Source organism: Camelina sativa, chromosome 13 (assembly GCF_000633955.1).
Source record: "Camelina sativa cultivar DH55 chromosome 13, Cs, whole genome shotgun sequence".
NCBI classification, from domain to species: Eukaryota; Viridiplantae; Streptophyta; class Magnoliopsida; order Brassicales; family Brassicaceae; genus Camelina; species Camelina sativa.
In genome coordinates, this window is record NC_025697.1 from 776390 (window position 1) to 794143 (window position 17754).

Genomic DNA, 17754 nt, shown 5'->3' on the forward strand with positions numbered 1-17754 from the left:
ACGTGCATAAGCTCTTCGGAATTTTTGACAGCAGCTTCATTTGTATCTACAGTTTTCAAGTGAGTGTTAGGCGCCTCAGGTTCTCTGTTATCTTGAAGGTGGCTAGACATAGCTTTAAAACCCGAGCCTCCATCTTCATGCATTTGTTTACTTGAAGGACTTTCGCTACTGAGATCCAATGGTCCTTTCCCAACATTTATTTTCCATCTACTAGAGCTCTTTTCAAATGAATTATCCTGTCTCACAATGCCAGGAGTTTTAGATAGGGGTTCATCTTTTGGCTCCAGTTCCAGATCACAATTTCTACGAATACTGATCTCTAAGTCTCTACCCATTGTGACATCTTCTGCAAAAATGATGAATGAAGAAAAACATTCAATATCATGTTTAAGTATGTAAAAAACTGAGAAATCACAGCTTCCTTTCCCTACCAAAGTTTTCATCCTGTTCTTGGGTCTCCTTATCAGCAGGTGCTGCAACCAACTGATTACTTGGAACCTCGAGGTTAGAATGTACTACTTGGGCGCAAGTACTATCGACTCGATCCCATAGAGATACCGCTCGTGGACTATCATCAACCTCCACAGCTTTTTTTGTCCAAGAGCTCTGAGTAAAAGGAGTATTATCAAAATCAATCTAAGTTTGAAAAATAAAACATGTGCAAAATAAACTTCAGAATGAACTAGAATTTTTCACCCAGTTTATCAATGAAAAGATCTAAGTTAAACATCATTGAGTTCTACAATTGATTAGTTAAGCGCTTCCACCATTTACAAGCATCTGAGTGCACATGCGTGGTTCGATCATCCGACCCCTACCATTTACGGTGAAGAATTTTTCAAAAGGGTAACTTATCAGATATCTATATTTGATTATTGGTATTGCACACTCGTCTTACCTGAGCGCCACTCCCATCACTACTTCCATCACTAGCATTCAGGCCAATGCTCCCATTTTCATTCTCACCACTGCTTCCCGAATCATGATCAGATTTTTTAATACTCTTTGATTTCACAGACTTCTGAGTTTGATGCGTTCCACTCTCATTTCCACTACCGCTAGACTGTGAACAGGACAGAAGGAAAAAACCATGAGAAACCAAAAAGAAGATACCAGCCCAAAATTAGACAAAGACTTTCTAGTTTACTACTTATCACCAGTTGTACCCTAAATGGATAAAAACCCGAACACAAAGACCAAATCTTTTTGAATTAATCATATATGAGCAAGGACATACACTTTGGCATCTCCTCCAAACATGCTGCCAAAGGATCTTAAGTTCGTTTTTTCTTATTGGCTTAACAAGAAAGTCAACTGCTCCTTTCGATAAGCACTTAAAGACCAGCCCCATTGAGTCATGAGATGACATCACTGCAACACAAATCTCACAGTGGAATGTAGTTAAAAGCATCTACTTCCAACAAAAGCTAGAGAAGACTCAACCAGGTACAAAAAAAAAAAAAACTCACTGATGACAGGGATGTTCCGACGAGATTTGTGGTTCAAAATCTTGCACAAGAGACCGATACCAGACAAGTAAGGCATGATCACCTCTGTTAGAACAATATCAATATGATTGTTTAGATCTTCTAACACCTTCCAAGCTTGTATCCCATTTGAAGCCTCAACAACTGCCATGACAAAAGTTAATAATAATCAATCAACCAAACAAAACTAATGGTGATATAGATCAGGCTGAGTCATAGTGTTCAAAAACTGACCTTCATAGCTACAATTACGAAGAAGAGCAGTAACGATATAACGAGTGCAGTCATCATTCTCCACAAGAAGAACTCTAATGGTTCTCACATGAAGAAACCTTTCCCAACAAACAGTTGCTGATGTTTGTTGCGAGAGTGGAATTTGCAGTCCAGCAGAGCCTTGCCCAGCGCCTGGACTCCCATTTCTCACATCCATAGTGATTCCATTAACTTTATCTTCTTCACTCTGCTTCTCTGTCCGACTCTCAACCCTATCAAATTTCGTATCTCCGGTGTTTCGATCAGTGATTGGGTAACGTGAACCCTCCCCCTCCTTATTAACATTCATCACACCACAAGCCAGAAACCCTAAATTCGGAAAAAATGGTAAAGCTAGAGGAGTTAGAATCGAATAATACTCCAGATTAGTAGAACACAGAGTTGAAGACAACGAAATTTGAAACAACCAACCCAATCAAGTAAACTTTTCGAAGAATCATATAAAAAAAAACCTGAATCTCGACTTCAAATCGAAAAAAAAGAAAAGAAAATTAAAGCATCTGAATTCCAAAGAGAGTACTACTGATCTTACAATAATCAATCTTACAAGGAAGCTTCGAGCTCCAAAAGTTGCATCAATCACCAGAGAAATGGATCTAGCACAAAGCAGCAGCTAACTCGGTTGGGAATTAGAGAGAAACACAAAGGAATCAAAAGTAAAAAGAAAGGCAAAGCAAAATACACAAAGAACCGAAGCTTCTTTTTCAGAAAGAAAAAAATACAGTGAACAATTTGTTGATTTATGAGTTTTTTTCTTTTCTTTAGCTGTCTCCCAGAGAGTGGAAATCGGAGACGACCATAAGCCACCGATTTTTATTTTTCCGGAGATAGATAGATATTACAAAGATTTTGTCGACGAGAATATTAAACCAAAAACAAAATTAAATTTTTTTTGTTATTTCTGACGTGGATAAAACTAGAGGTCCCGAACGTTTGTGAAATTCCACGTCAGATCGGATATTTCCACATCACGTATTGGCGAGGATCGCTGACGTGGAATGTAGATCAAAAACAGTAGTTCAGGCAGCTAGTGGCAGATCTGAGATCTTTTTGGATTGACACGTTGACTCGTAGCTCATCTGAACCGTTGATTTGATTTTGGCGGAAGAGACTATCGTTTAAAGATTTTTTTATAGAGATGTAGTAGTATATTGGGCTAAAGACATGGGCCGTAAATTACGCTATGTAAACCCAATAAAAATTCTGTAAAAATGAACGTCGTCGACATCAGGGTTCGAACCTGCGCGGGCGAAGCCCAATAGATTTCAAGTCTATCTCCTTAACCACTCGGACATATCGACGTTTTGATTAAATAGCAGTTAATTAAATTAATATAACTGATTCGTAATTCTATCCTTTAAGTTGCCCTAGAGATTGACATTCCCGAGGTACGTTGTCCTAAAGCAATAAATTTTCCCGCCATTGTAAGTACCAAGAACTCTCTCGGCCGCCGCATCTCCGTCGCCGTCTACAGATGGCGGATAAGAAGAAGCGAAAACGATCTAAAGACGACGAGGCGGAGGAACTTCCTTTCAAAAGCATTCTCGAACCAGACGCAGTTATCCTCGAGCTTTTCAAATCCTATGTTTCCTCTTCTATCAAAGCCGCCGCCGGAGCCGGCGGTGCTTCCTCCTCTTCATCGAAACCTCTAACCCTAGCTGATCTCTCTCTCTCATCTTCCTGCCGTGAAGTCGCAGATCTCTCACTCTCCTCCGTGCAGACAGAGATAGAGACAGTCATCGTCCAGATCGCCCGTTCGATTCTCGCCGGTGATGGCTTCTCCTTCAATGTTCCTTCACGCGCCGCCTCGAATCAGCTGTATGTCCCGGAGCTAGACCGTATTGTGTTAAAAGACAAATCCACCCTCCGGCCTTTTGCTTCCGTTTCTTCTGTCAGGAAGACTACCATCACCACTCGTATCCTCGCCCTTATCCACCAACTCTGCCTCAGAAAGATTCATGTCACCAAGCGTGATCTCTTCTACACCGACGTTAAGCTTTTCCAGGTTGGATCTTCTTGCTTTCAGTTTAGAAGTTAGAGAATGATAGTCATTGTTTAGATCTAGTAGCTCTATATATCTGATTTTGGTATTGAGCAAGTAATGGCATTGAATCTGTGTAGTTGAGCCAATTTTGGAAGGTTTTGAACCAATTTGTAACCTTAATGAATTTTCAGGACCAGACGCAGAGTGATGCTGTGTTGGACGATGTCTCGTGTATGCTCGGCTGTACAAGGTCAAGCCTTAATGTAATCGCAGCAGAGAAAGGTGTGGTGGTGGGAAGGCTCATATTCAGTGACAATGGAGATATGATAGATTGCACAAAGATGGGAATGGGTGGGAAAGCCATTCCACCAAACATTGACCGGGTTGGAGATATGCAGAGTGATGCTTTGTTCATACTCTTAGTTGAAAAAGATGCAGCTTATATGAGGTTAGCAGAAGACAGATTCTACAACCGGTTCCCTTGTATCATCGTGACTGCAAAAGGCCAGCCCGATGTAGCCACAAGGCTCTTCTTGAGGAAAATGAAAATGGAGCTTAAGCTTCCAGTGCTTGCCTTGGTGGATAGTGATCCTTACGGGTTGAAGATCTTGTCGGTTTATGGATGTGGGTCGAAGAACATGTCTTACGATAGTGCAAACTTGACTACACCTGATATCAAGTGGCTTGGGATCAGGCCAAGTGATTTGGACAAGTATAAGATACCTGAGCAGTGTAGGTTGCCAATGACTGAGCAGGATATTAAGACCGGGAAAGATATGCTAGAGGAGGATTTCGTGAAGAAAAACCCTGGGTGGGTCGAGGAACTTAATCTGATGGTGAAATCGAAGCAGAAGGCTGAGATTCAGGCGTTGAGCTCTTTTGGTTTCCAGTATTTATCAGAAGTTTACTTGCCCCTGAAGCTGCAGCAGCAGGATTGGCTCTGATGTCTTCCTGTTCAATTAGAGAGACCAACAAGTGTACGCTACAAATTTCAAGTTTCTGATCATGTAATTGCCTGTTTCCTAGCATGTGAATTACTACACAGATCAAAACTTGGTTTTAATTTATGGTTTGAATCTACACAGAACTGGGAAGATAGCTGTCAGTTGATTATTTAGAAGACAACTCATTTGTTATTTAAAAGATTGTATACAATATGCTTATGATTGATTAGTAATGTGACCAGTCAGAGACAGCTACTTTTTACGCTGCAACCACTGATACAGAGACGCCTTTGTCACCATCAACCTCTCCAGGATTGCAGGTCTCCTCGTCGAGGATATATTAACAAATGACTTGCTGTTTTCTGACGTATGCGGTGTATCTTGGTTTGCATCATCCACACAGTGTGCATCCTGTTTGATATTTCTTTGTCCAGCAGGAAGAACCACAAGAGACAATTCATCTTGTAGAAGCTTCACTAGCGCTTCTTTGACAAGAATCTCTTGCTTTCCTGAGTCGGTATTTGCTCCACCGGTTTCTAGTATAATCAACACATCATCGATTACAACATCACCTGCAAAGGGAGATTCAGTTAGTCGCAAGTGTGCTTTTTAGTCTCTATTGAAATAAAATTCAACCACGTATGCGTTAGTCCTAACTTAAGCTGTTCCCGTTTGAAATGTTTACCGAGTCAAAAAAGTTAATGCAAGAGACAAAATGTATAGGTGTCTAGAATCTTACCTCGCATATAGTCTTCCTTGATCATTCGCAAAACTGCTAGAACAACAAGTCGAGCCTCAACCTGTAAATAAATGCAAAAGCTTGACATGGGCATATGCTGAAGGAGTTGAATTGATAGGATCACAAGCGCACAAAATACTTCATTGTCTCCATTAACTTACCTTGGTAAGTCCTTGAAGGTCAATTGCAAGGTTTCCGGCTGTTCTCTCATCCAAGTGTGTAGCTACTTTTTCAATGAGTAAACTTACAGGTCTCCCTACATTATCTCCTTCTTGGTCGCTTATTTTATCTTGGCTCTGACCATTTTCCTGTATGACTCCTTCGCACCACTCTTCGATAAGTTCCTTGAGAAAGTGATCGTTAGGTTTGTACCTGCAGTGTTGTGGCTTTGTTTGTGAGTAAAAAGGAATGCCTCCTCACTTGTTTGAAGATACGGAACCATCAAGAAGAGAAATTAAAGTACACCATATAAGTAAATTGTTCTTACCCTGCTTTTCGCATGTCCTGATATATAGCTAAGCATTGCCGCACTTCAAGTAAAGAGCCATATTTGCTTCGTGCTTTAAGAAGTGTATTATAGGTCACCTGAGAAACAACTTTTGGGACTGAGAAATACTGAAATAAATTGAGAAACGGCTTCCATGTCTTAGCAATGCATTCCGTCAATTTAGACTAGTCTAATAACTTCAGGACTTTATATACATAATTTTGTACACAGCACTGATAATTTCAGTCTGCTGATTCTACCTAAACTGGCGTGATGGGTATAAACGGTCAATTTATCTTGCTGAGGGTTAAAGTTTACAGCATTAAAGGGAACTTCATATATGGAGGACGTTAGTAGCTGAAAGAGGGAAAAAAGAAACAAAGCCATTCGAACAGGGAAATTACCCAGTTTGGCTTTATCTGATATCTCCTCATCTCCTCGAACAAAGAAAATGCCAACTTCAAACTTTTATTTTCCGCACAGATCTGCAAGATAATAAGGATTGAATCATCACACCTTTGAGTTGCGCGATAATTAAGAACAAGGCAGACATGTTGGCAGCAGTACGAGAGAGATTAATACCTTGATTGCTGTTGTGTAGGCAACAACATCAGGTCTGGTTCCAGCCGAATGCATAGTTCTCAAAATCTGTGCTGGAAGAAGAATTTCTATCAGGGAACTTATCAAATTACTGCGTAAATCCCATAAATGATACTATAAATGTATATGAATGCTTATAAACATGAGCTGGAGAAGTGTGATACCCTTATGTCATTTCTTTCTTTTAGGAAAGAGATTTGAATGAATAATTATTATAAAAAAATCAAGAGAAAAGTTGACTCACCCGTACAGCACCTTCTACATCGCCTGAACCTCCACACATATCGATCAAAGTCGACCATGTTATTTGATTTGGTGCAAGACCTAGGCTCTTCATCTCATCCATCAGTTCTTTGCCTCGATAGTAATCGGTACCACAGGCTTTCAAGAGTATATTATATGTAGCAGTTGTTGGCTTGAAAAAAATCCTATTTGAAGCTTGGATATAAGGTGAAGTAGAATTGTTATTCACCAAAGACCCAGGACCATGATTTTTCAATATATTTGGGCTGCAAGTGCGACCTTTAGTAACTATATCATCTGCATATAAGGCTTCCTTAACTGAGCTTCCTTTCCAAGATTGAAAAAGACGAAACGCTCGGTCATACTGGCAAGCTTCAACGCAAGCATGCAGTAGGATGTTGAAACACTGAGAATTAGGCTCACAGCCAGATGCAAGCATTTCTTCAAATAGGTGATTTGCCTGCTCTACTAAACCTGCATTGGCACAGGCGCTGATCAACGACGACCATGTATGAGTATTTGGGGTTACACCAACAGATTTCATATCATCTTTGACTTTGAGTGCCCATTTCCACATCTTTGCATCTGCAAAAACCTGATCTTAAGGCATTATTCAGAGACTTAAGGGATACAAAAGCAAAAGATAATGATAGACTTAGTTTTACAAAAATGTGGATATTGTACCTTTATAATAGTACAATATGTGAAGGCATCCAACTTCAAAAGTCCGGAAGATTCCATTCGCTTTGCTTCGTTGTATATGTCCTGGGCAAGATCAACCCGTCCAGCCAGGCAACATGTTTTCAGCAGTATGTTGTAGGATGTCATGTCAGCTGTAACATCAAGTTTCTGCCCATGACATGTAGATTTGAAGGTCAGTCAATACCTATTCCTATATCTGAAATTTTGAGGGTAGATTGAACCAACATCAAAATAGCACTTAAGAATTCGAAATACTATCTAGATAGTTCACCTAATCTTATAGCTTAAATTACATATCAAGAGATAGAAAGAAACATACCTGCATATTCTTGTATACTTTTAGTGTGTACCCAAGATCATGGGAATTAACATTCATTAGGCTGTTCATAACATAAATATTTGGCTTAATGTTTTCTTTGAGAAGATCCTGCCACAAGATTGTGAGTTAACTACAACAAATCTCAAATGCAGGACGGCAGACAAAAGTAAACCTAATGGCTCAAATAAAGTATACTTATGCAAAACATTCAGTACAGGAAGGGAATTACCTCATATATGTACCTCGATTTAACGTAATCACCACACAGCCCACAAACATCTATCATCGTTCGGAATATATACATGTTAGGAGTATCTAGAATCTGTTTGCAGGCTTCATATGCTGTCATAACAGATACCATATCTCCTTTCTTTCCGAAACCATGAATAATTCTACAAAGCAATATCTCCGTATGTGGCAAAAGACATGCGTATCTGCATTCCATATTGATCAAATCGTTAGCACTTAGCAGCACACTATATTCAGCATTCTTGTGCTTACCTTCTAAATTTCAAAAACCATTAACCTGAATCGTTATTAGGGGAGTGTCAACAAGCTTACCTAATAGCTAACTGAGGATTGGAAATGTCAACACAACTCTTTACAACATCAAAAGGATCCACCAGCTCTTTGATTTTGAATCTGAGACCTGAAATAAGAAGCAGCCACTCAATTCAAGAGGTTCAAAGTCTGGTCTAAAAACGTAGTGTAACAGGACAGCAAGATTGATATAGTATTTACCGGCGAGTATCTCCAGTAGATCAATAGCTTTCTCTACTTGCACAGAGTTAGCCATTGCACGAAACTGTTTCCTCATTAATTTCACAGACGAATCATCGACAAGGTCCAATGGAGCAATCCCTACCTTCTCAATCCTCTTCAAAGTATAAACCACGCTCTCAATCTTACCTTGTCGAAGATTCGAAGAAATCGCTTTCGATAAGAGATCAAAATCAACCATGGAAGCAAAACGCGCCACATTAGCTCCGGACTCTGAAGCCAAAGTCTCGGCGATGAGAGCGACGTCCTCAATTCGGCCGTCCTCAGCGAGCTTCGAGGCGAAATCAGCGTAATACTCCAACGAGCCATCAGGAATCCATCTAACGACGTTAGAGAAGTGGCTAGAGAGAGAATGAGTCGCGGAAACTGGAGCAGGAGAAGAAGCTGAGTGTTGCTGCGGTAGTGAGGGAAGTAGCTTGGTGAGAGAAGGACTCGGTTTAGTTTTACGGTTCGATTCTGGTGCGGTGGCGTAACAGCGACGGTGGTGGTGGTGAGGATTGGTAATGGCGGAGGAGGAGCCAAAGACGATGACAAGGTCTCTCATTCCTCGCCAACGGTTAGGATCATCACCATCATCATTGTGGCTCAGTTTTTTTCTGGTTTTCTATCCGAAGACCTGTCGATGGATTGGATTTGAAAGGCCCACTCTTACTACTCCCGAACCGGACCGGATTTCTCGTGTTAAATTCACTGGTACACCTAAACCGATTTGGTACGTTGATAACACGTGTCACGTGATTAGTTTTACCAAATTTACCAAATTTTTATTATAAAAAAAGGAGAAAAATGGATGGCCTGAAATTGGAAGTGAAGCTCTTCCACATATTATTACACTAACTTCTTTGCCTGCCGGGCGGGCATGTGGATATCGTTGTCATTTCTCTCTCTAAAGCTTTCTTCTCTCTTCACTCTCTCTCTCTAAACGATCGCTATCTTTGAAAGGAAAAAAACCGATGACCTCAACAAATCCGGTGGTCGGTGAAGCACTACCGTCGGAAACAATTACAGATGCTACTGCTGAGATGACGACCACGACGGTTTCTTCTTCTTCTTTATCGACGGAAGCTGGGGAAGCACCGGAGAAGAAAGTGAGGAAAGCTTACACGATCACTAAGTCCAGAGAGAGTTGGACTGAAGGAGAGCACGATAAGTTTCTGGAAGCTCTTCAATTGTAATTTCACCCGCTCCTATTCTTACCTTTTCTTCTTCCACTATGAATTTGATTCTGTGTGTTTCCAGCTCTAATTATAATTGAATTTTGCGTAATTTCGCTTTTACTTTGCTCAATCTATGATAAATTACACTACCTGATCCGTGAAGTTGACCCCTTCAGTTAAAATGTTAGGTTAGGGTTGATAAAGTGATGAACTTTTATCAGATCAGAGTTTGGTCATCTGGAGTTTTTGCCTATGTAAATGGATTTTAATTAAAGAAGCAGCAATGTCTTCTTTGATTGGTTAGGTATGATTGTATTCAGATAGACCAGAGTTTCAATTAGTCTCTTGATGAATGCTTTTTTTTTTTCTCATAAAACCAAAGTGTAGTTAATCTTATCTAAGGTTGCCAAAATGATTCAATGAAGGACTTGGCATCTGGTTTCAACATGAGAACTGAAAAAATTNTTGAGTGCCCATTTCCACATCTTTGCATCTGCAAAAACCTGATCTTAAGGAATTATTCAGAGACTTAAGGGATACAAAAGCAAAAGATAATGATAGACTTAGTTTTTCAAAAATGTGGATATTGTACCTTTATAATAGTACAATATGTGAAGGCATCCAACTTCAAAAGTCCGGAAGATTCCATTCGCTTTGCTTCTTTGTATATGTCCTGGGCAAGATCAACCCGTCCAGCCAGGCAACATGTTTTCAGTAGTATGTTGTAGGATGTCATGTCAGCTGTAACATCAAGTTTCTGCCCATGACATGTAGATTTGAAGGTCAGTCAATACCTATTCCTATATCTGAAATTTTGAGGGTAGATTGAACCAACATCAAAATAGCACTTAAGAATTCGAAATACTATCTAGATAGTTCACCTAATCTTATAGCTTAAATTACATATCAAGAGATAGAAAGAAACATACCTGCATATTCTTGTATACTTTTAGTGTGTACCCAAGATCATGGGAATTAACATTCATTAGGCTGTTCATAACATAAATATTTGGCTTAATGTTTTCTTTGAGAAGATCCTGCCACAAGATTGTGAGTTAACTACAACAAATCTCAAATGCAGGACGGCAGACAAAAGTAAACCTAATGGCTCAAATAAAGTATACTTATGCAAAACATTCAGTACAGGAAGGGAATTACCTCATATATGTACCTCGATTTAACGTAATCACCACACAGCCCACAAACATCTATCATCGTTCGGAATATATACATGTTAGGAGTATCTAGAATCTGTTTGCAGGCTTCATATGCTGTCATAACAGATACCATATCTCCTTTCTTTCCGAAACCATGAATAATTCTACAAAGCAATATCTCCGTATGTGGCAAAAGACATGCGTATCTGCATTCCATATTGATCAAATCGTTAGCACTTAGCAGCACACTATATTCAGCATTCTTGTGCTTACCTTCTAAATTTCAAAAACCATTAACCTGAATCGTTATTAGGGGAGTGTCAACAAGCTTACCTAATAGCTAACTGAGGATTGGAAATGTCAACACAACTCTTTACAACATCAAAAGGATCCACCAGCTCTTTGATTTTGAATCTGAGACCTGAAATAAGAAGCAGCCACTCAATTCAAGAGGTTCAAAGTCTGGTCTAAAAACGTAGTGTAACAGGACAGCAAGATTGATATAGTATTTACCGGCGAGTATCTCCAGTAGATCAATAGCTTTCTCTACTTGCACAGAGTTAGCCATTGCACGAAACTGTTTCCTCATTAATTTCACAGACGAATCATCGACAAGGTCCAATGGAGCAATCCCTACCTTCTCAATCCTCTTCAAAGTATAAACCACGCTCTCAATCTTACCTTGTCGAAGATTCGAAGAAATCGCTTTCGATAAGAGATCAAAATCAACCATGGAAGCAAAACGCGCCACATTAGCTCCGGACTCTGAAGCCAAAGTCTCGGCGATGAGAGCGACGTCCTCAATTCGGCCGTCCTCAGCGAGCTTCGAGGCGAAATCAGCGTAATACTCCAACGAGCCATCAGGAATCCATCTAACGACGTTAGAGAAGTGGCTAGAGAGAGAATGAGTCGCGGAAACTGGAGCAGGAGAAGAAGCTGAGTGTTGCTGCGGTAGTGAGGGAAGTAGCTTGGTGAGAGAAGGACTCGGTTTAGTTTTACGGTTCGATTCTGGTGCGGTGGCGTAACAGCGACGGTGGTGGTGGTGAGGATTGGTAATGGCGGAGGAGGAGCCAAAGACGATGACAAGGTCTCTCATTCCTCGCCAACGGTTAGGATCATCACCATCATCATTGTGGCTCAGTTTTTTTCTGGTTTTCTATCCGAAGACCTGTCGATGGATTGGATTTGAAAGGCCCACTCTTACTACTCCCGAACCGGACCGGATTTCTCGTGTTAAATTCACTGGTACACCTAAACCGATTTGGTACGTTGATAACACGTGTCACGTGATTAGTTTTACCAAATTTACCAAATTTTTATTATAAAAAAAGGAGAAAAATGGATGGCCTGAAATTGGAAGTGAAGCTCTTCCACATATTATTACACTAACTTCTTTGCCTGCCGGGCGGGCATGTGGATATCGTTGTCATTTCTCTCTCTAAAGCTTTCTTCTCTCTTCACTCTCTCTCTCTAAACGATCGCTATCTTTGAAAGGAAAAAAACCGATGACCTCAACAAATCCGGTGGTCGGTGAAGCACTACCGTCGGAAACAATTACAGATGCTACTGCTGAGATGACGACCACGACGGTTTCTTCTTCTTCTTTATCGACGGAAGCTGGGGAAGCACCGGAGAAGAAAGTGAGGAAAGCTTACACGATCACTAAGTCCAGAGAGAGTTGGACTGAAGGAGAGCACGATAAGTTTCTGGAAGCTCTTCAATTGTAATTTCACCCGCTCCTATTCTTACCTTTTCTTCTTCCACTATGAATTTGATTCTGTGTGTTTCCAGCTCTAATTATAATTGAATTTTGCGTAATTTCGCTTTTACTTTGCTCAATCTATGATAAATTACACTACCTGATCCGTGAAGTTGACCCCTTCAGTTAAAATGTTAGGTTAGGGTTGATAAAGTGATGAACTTTTATCAGATCAGAGTTTGGTCATCTGGAGTTTTTGCCTATGTAAATGGATTTTAATTAAAGAAGCAGCAATGTCTTCTTTGATTGGTTAGGTATGATTGTATTCAGATAGACCAGAGTTTCAATTAGTCTCTTGATGAATGCTTTTTTTTTTTCTCATAAAACCAAAGTGTAGTTAATCTTATCTAAGGTTGCCAAAATGATTCAATGAAGGACTTGGCATCTGGTTTCAACATGAGAACTGAAAAAATTACTACAAAGTCAAGCTTTTAGAGCAATGCATGAAATCATTTTCCAACCAGTCCTAAACTTTCTTCTTCTGTGTATTAAGTGCATGATTTTGGTAATGGTTACATTGCACTTTTGTGCGTGAAAGTCTCTTTTTTCTGAAAAAAGAATTTTACTTTGTTGCTGACAGTTTTTCTTGTGTCCCTAGGTTTGATCGGGACTGGAAAAAAATAGAAGACTTTGTTGGTTCAAAGACAGTTATTCAGGTTTGAGATCAGCTTCTCTGGAGCTTTGGTTTAGTATACAACCTTGGCACATTTCCCCTCTCAATCTTCCTGTGCCTGTTTAATTTGCTGCAGATCAGGAGCCATGCCCAAAAATACTTTTTAAAGGTCCAGAAAAATGGGACTTTAGCACATGTGCCACCCCCTAGGCCTAAGCGCAAAGCTGCTCACCCATATCCTCAAAAGGCATCGAAGAATGGTCAGTTCCACTATAATAGATATTGCTTTGGGTGGACAGATTAAGTTACATGTAATCAATCTGACCGCACCTCAATTCTGCAGCTCAAATGTCGCTTCACGTTTCCATGACTTTTCCTCCTCAAATAAATAACCTTCCTGGCTATACTTCATGGGATGATGATACCTCTGCATTGCTAAACATAGCCGTAAGCGGGGTTACTCCACCAGNCAGCCAGGCAACATGTTTTCAGCAGTATGTTGTAGGATGTCATGTCAGCTGTAACATCAAGTTTCTGCCCATGACATGTAGATTTGAAGGTCAGTCAATACCTATTCCTATATCTGAAATTTTGAGGGTAGATTGAACCAACATCAAAATAGCACTTAAGAATTCGAAATACTATCTAGATAGTTCACCTAATCTTATAGCTTAAATTACATATCAAGAGATAGAAAGAAACATACCTGCATATTCTTGTATACTTTTAGTGTGTACCCAAGATCATGGGAATTAACATTCATTAGGCTGTTCATAACATAAATATTTGGCTTAATGTTTTCTTTGAGAAGATCCTGCCACAAGATTGTGAGTTAACTACAACAAATCTCAAATGCAGGACGGCAGACAAAAGTAAACCTAATGGCTCAAATAAAGTATACTTATGCAAAACATTCAGTACAGGAAGGGAATTACCTCATATATGTACCTCGATTTAACGTAATCACCACACAGCCCACAAACATCTATCATCGTTCGGAATATATACATGTTAGGAGTATCTAGAATCTGTTTGCAGGCTTCATATGCTGTCATAACAGATACCATATCTCCTTTCTTTCCGAAACCATGAATAATTCTACAAAGCAATATCTCCGTATGTGGCAAAAGACATGCGTATCTGCATTCCATATTGATCAAATCGTTAGCACTTAGCAGCACACTATATTCAGCATTCTTGTGCTTACCTTCTAAATTTCAAAAACCATTAACCTGAATCGTTATTAGGGGAGTGTCAACAAGCTTACCTAATAGCTAACTGAGGATTGGAAATGTCAACACAACTCTTTACAACATCAAAAGGATCCACCAGCTCTTTGATTTTGAATCTGAGACCTGAAATAAGAAGCAGCCACTCAATTCAAGAGGTTCAAAGTCTGGTCTAAAAACGTAGTGTAACAGGACAGCAAGATTGATATAGTATTTACCGGCGAGTATCTCCAGTAGATCAATAGCTTTCTCTACTTGCACAGAGTTAGCCATTGCACGAAACTGTTTCCTCATTAATTTCACAGACGAATCATCGACAAGGTCCAATGGAGCAATCCCTACCTTCTCAATCCTCTTCAAAGTATAAACCACGCTCTCAATCTTACCTTGTCGAAGATTCGAAGAAATCGCTTTCGATAAGAGATCAAAATCAACCATGGAAGCAAAACGCGCCACATTAGCTCCGGACTCTGAAGCCAAAGTCTCGGCGATGAGAGCGACGTCCTCAATTCGGCCGTCCTCAGCGAGCTTCGAGGCGAAATCAGCGTAATACTCCAACGAGCCATCAGGAATCCATCTAACGACGTTAGAGAAGTGGCTAGAGAGAGAATGAGTCGCGGAAACTGGAGCAGGAGAAGAAGCTGAGTGTTGCTGCGGTAGTGAGGGAAGTAGCTTGGTGAGAGAAGGACTCGGTTTAGTTTTACGGTTCGATTCTGGTGCGGTGGCGTAACAGCGACGGTGGTGGTGGTGAGGATTGGTAATGGCGGAGGAGGAGCCAAAGACGATGACAAGGTCTCTCATTCCTCGCCAACGGTTAGGATCATCACCATCATCATTGTGGCTCAGTTTTTTTCTGGTTTTCTATCCGAAGACCTGTCGATGGATTGGATTTGAAAGGCCCACTCTTACTACTCCCGAACCGGACCGGATTTCTCGTGTTAAATTCACTGGTACACCTAAACCGATTTGGTACGTTGATAACACGTGTCACGTGATTAGTTTTACCAAATTTACCAAATTTTTATTATAAAAAAAGGAGAAAAATGGATGGCCTGAAATTGGAAGTGAAGCTCTTCCACATATTATTACACTAACTTCTTTGCCTGCCGGGCGGGCATGTGGATATCGTTGTCATTTCTCTCTCTAAAGCTTTCTTCTCTCTTCACTCTCTCTCTCTAAACGATCGCTATCTTTGAAAGGAAAAAAACCGATGACCTCAACAAATCCGGTGGTCGGTGAAGCACTACCGTCGGAAACAATTACAGATGCTACTGCTGAGATGACGACCACGACGGTTTCTTCTTCTTCTTTATCGACGGAAGCTGGGGAAGCACCGGAGAAGAAAGTGAGGAAAGCTTACACGATCACTAAGTCCAGAGAGAGTTGGACTGAAGGAGAGCACGATAAGTTTCTGGAAGCTCTTCAATTGTAATTTCACCCGCTCCTATTCTTACCTTTTCTTCTTCCACTATGAATTTGATTCTGTGTGTTTCCAGCTCTAATTATAATTGAATTTTGCGTAATTTCGCTTTTACTTTGCTCAATCTATGATAAATTACACTACCTGATCCGTGAAGTTGACCCCTTCAGTTAAAATGTTAGGTTAGGGTTGATAAAGTGATGAACTTTTATCAGATCAGAGTTTGGTCATCTGGAGTTTTTGCCTATGTAAATGGATTTTAATTAAAGAAGCAGCAATGTCTTCTTTGATTGGTTAGGTATGATTGTATTCAGATAGACCAGAGTTTCAATTAGTCTCTTGATGAATGCTTTTTTTTTTTCTCATAAAACCAAAGTGTAGTTAATCTTATCTAAGGTTGCCAAAATGATTCAATGAAGGACTTGGCATCTGGTTTCAACATGAGAACTGAAAAAATTACTACAAAGTCAAGCTTTTAGAGCAATGCATGAAATCATTTTCCAACCAGTCCTAAACTTTCTTCTTCTGTGTATTAAGTGCATGATTTTGGTAATGGTTACATTGCACTTTTGTGCGTGAAAGTCTCTTTTTTCTGAAAAAAGAATTTTACTTTGTTGCTGACAGTTTTTCTTGTGTCCCTAGGTTTGATCGGGACTGGAAAAAAATAGAAGACTTTGTTGGTTCAAAGACAGTTATTCAGGTTTGAGATCAGCTTCTCTGGAGCTTTGGTTTAGTATACAACCTTGGCACATTTCCCCTCTCAATCTTCCTGTGCCTGTTTAATTTGCTGCAGATCAGGAGCCATGCCCAAAAATACTTTTTAAAGGTCCAGAAAAATGGGACTTTAGCACATGTGCCACCCCCTAGGCCTAAGCGCAAAGCTGCTCACCCATATCCTCAAAAGGCATCGAAGAATGGTCAGTTCCACTATAATAGATATTGCTTTGGGTGGACAGATTAAGTTACATGTAATCAATCTGACCGCACCTCAATTCTGCAGCTCAAATGTCGCTTCACGTTTCCATGACTTTTCCTCCTCAAATAAATAACCTTCCTGGCTATACTTCATGGGATGATGATACCTCTGCATTGCTAAACATAGCCGTAAGCGGGGTTACTCCACCAGAAGATGAACTTGATGCTTTTTGTGGACCAGAAGGCATGCATTCTCATCTCTACTCAATTTCTGTAGTTTGCTTTGGTAGTGGAGTTACTCTATCTTATGAAGTTTCATATGCTAAATGTGGCTTAGAATATTATTGTTTCAGTTGTTGTTGGATCAAATGGCATACAAAATGAGAGTAGTCCTTCAGCATCTGGTATAGGAAGCTCAAGCAGAACACTATCAGATTCCCAAGATTTAAGACTGGCAAAACCAGCTCCCTCAATGCATGGTATTTATCTGAAAAGTTTGGTGACTATTTCTGAGTTTTCATTTTATGGTGGACACTGTTGTAATGGTTGCTTTGCAGGTCTTCCTGATTTTGCTGAGGTTTANTACCATATCTCCTTTCTTTCCGAAACCATGAATAATTCTACAAAGCAATATCTCCGTATGTGGCAAAAGACATGCGTATCTGCATTCCATATTGATCAAATCGTTAGCACTTAGCAGCACACTATATTCAGCATTCTTGTGCTTACCTTCTAAATTTCAAAAACCATTAACCTGAATCGTTATTAGGGGAGTGTCAACAAGCTTACCTAATAGCTAACTGAGGATTGGAAATGTCAACACAACTCTTTACAACATCAAAAGGATCCACCAGCTCTTTGATTTTGAATCTGAGACCTGAAATAAGAAGCAGCCACTCAATTCAAGAGGTTCAAAGTCTGGTCTAAAAACGTAGTGTAACAGGAC

General features: G+C 40.1%; 8 protein-coding genes and 1 non-coding gene across 9 annotated transcripts; 3 read left to right on the forward strand and 6 right to left on the reverse strand.

Moving 5' to 3' along the window:
* Positions 412-2049, reverse strand: LOC104737803 (two-component response regulator-like APRR7). The gene is made up of 5 exons (XM_010458064.1): positions 1722-2049; positions 1470-1631; positions 1238-1371; positions 899-1063; positions 412-636 (listed from the first exon to the last, which is right to left on the reverse strand). Exons 1-5 carry the CDS (start codon positions 2047-2049, stop codon positions 412-414), a joined length of 1014 nt encoding a protein of 337 aa, XP_010456366.1.
* Positions 2980-3061, reverse strand: TRNAS-UGA. The gene has a single exon. It is a non-coding gene; the product is annotated as a tRNA-Ser (tRNA).
* On the forward strand, positions 3138-4824 carry LOC104734297 (DNA topoisomerase 6 subunit A). The gene is made up of 2 exons (XM_010453843.2): positions 3138-3765; positions 3936-4824. The coding sequence occupies exons 1-2, from the start codon at positions 3235-3237 to the stop codon at positions 4686-4688; spliced, it is 1284 nt and encodes a 427-aa protein (XP_010452145.1). The 5' UTR covers positions 3138-3234; the 3' UTR covers positions 4689-4824.
* Positions 4789-9170, reverse strand: LOC104734296 (pentatricopeptide repeat-containing protein At5g02830, chloroplastic). Its single transcript, XM_010453842.2, has 12 exons — positions 8520-9170; positions 8340-8427; positions 8008-8212; positions 7779-7886; positions 7442-7606; positions 6759-7352; positions 6497-6562; positions 6319-6399; positions 5915-6012; positions 5589-5799; positions 5428-5488; positions 4789-5260 (listed from the first exon to the last, which is right to left on the reverse strand). The coding sequence occupies exons 1-12, from the start codon at positions 9100-9102 to the stop codon at positions 4941-4943; spliced, it is 2580 nt and encodes an 859-aa protein (XP_010452144.1). The 5' UTR covers positions 9103-9170; the 3' UTR covers positions 4789-4940.
* LOC109128420 (pentatricopeptide repeat-containing protein At5g02830, chloroplastic-like) lies at positions 10431-12038 on the reverse strand. Its single transcript, XM_019234678.1, has 5 exons — positions 11386-12038; positions 11206-11293; positions 10874-11078; positions 10645-10752; positions 10431-10521 (listed from the first exon to the last, which is right to left on the reverse strand). The coding sequence occupies exons 1-5, from the start codon at positions 11966-11968 to the stop codon at positions 10516-10518; spliced, it is 990 nt and encodes a 329-aa protein (XP_019090223.1). The 5' UTR covers positions 11969-12038; the 3' UTR covers positions 10431-10515.
* On the reverse strand, positions 10516-11968 carry LOC104737804 (pentatricopeptide repeat-containing protein At5g02830, chloroplastic-like). The gene is made up of 5 exons (XM_010458065.1): positions 11386-11968; positions 11206-11293; positions 10874-11078; positions 10645-10752; positions 10516-10521 (listed from the first exon to the last, which is right to left on the reverse strand). Exons 1-5 carry the CDS (start codon positions 11966-11968, stop codon positions 10516-10518), a joined length of 990 nt encoding a protein of 329 aa, XP_010456367.1.
* LOC104737805 (protein REVEILLE 4) lies at positions 12378-13548 on the forward strand. The gene is made up of 3 exons (XM_019234431.1): positions 12378-12595; positions 13230-13287; positions 13381-13548. Exons 1-3 carry the CDS (start codon positions 12378-12380, stop codon positions 13546-13548), a joined length of 444 nt encoding a protein of 147 aa, XP_019089976.1.
* Positions 13822-15274, reverse strand: LOC104734294 (pentatricopeptide repeat-containing protein At5g02830, chloroplastic-like). The gene is made up of 5 exons (XM_010453841.2): positions 14692-15274; positions 14512-14599; positions 14180-14384; positions 13951-14058; positions 13822-13827 (listed from the first exon to the last, which is right to left on the reverse strand). Exons 1-5 carry the CDS (start codon positions 15272-15274, stop codon positions 13822-13824), a joined length of 990 nt encoding a protein of 329 aa, XP_010452143.1.
* Positions 15684-17505, forward strand: LOC109124451 (protein REVEILLE 4-like). The gene is made up of 6 exons (XM_010458066.1): positions 15684-15901; positions 16536-16593; positions 16687-16810; positions 16894-17052; positions 17162-17287; positions 17366-17505. The coding sequence occupies exons 1-6, from the start codon at positions 15684-15686 to the stop codon at positions 17503-17505; spliced, it is 825 nt and encodes a 274-aa protein (XP_010456368.1).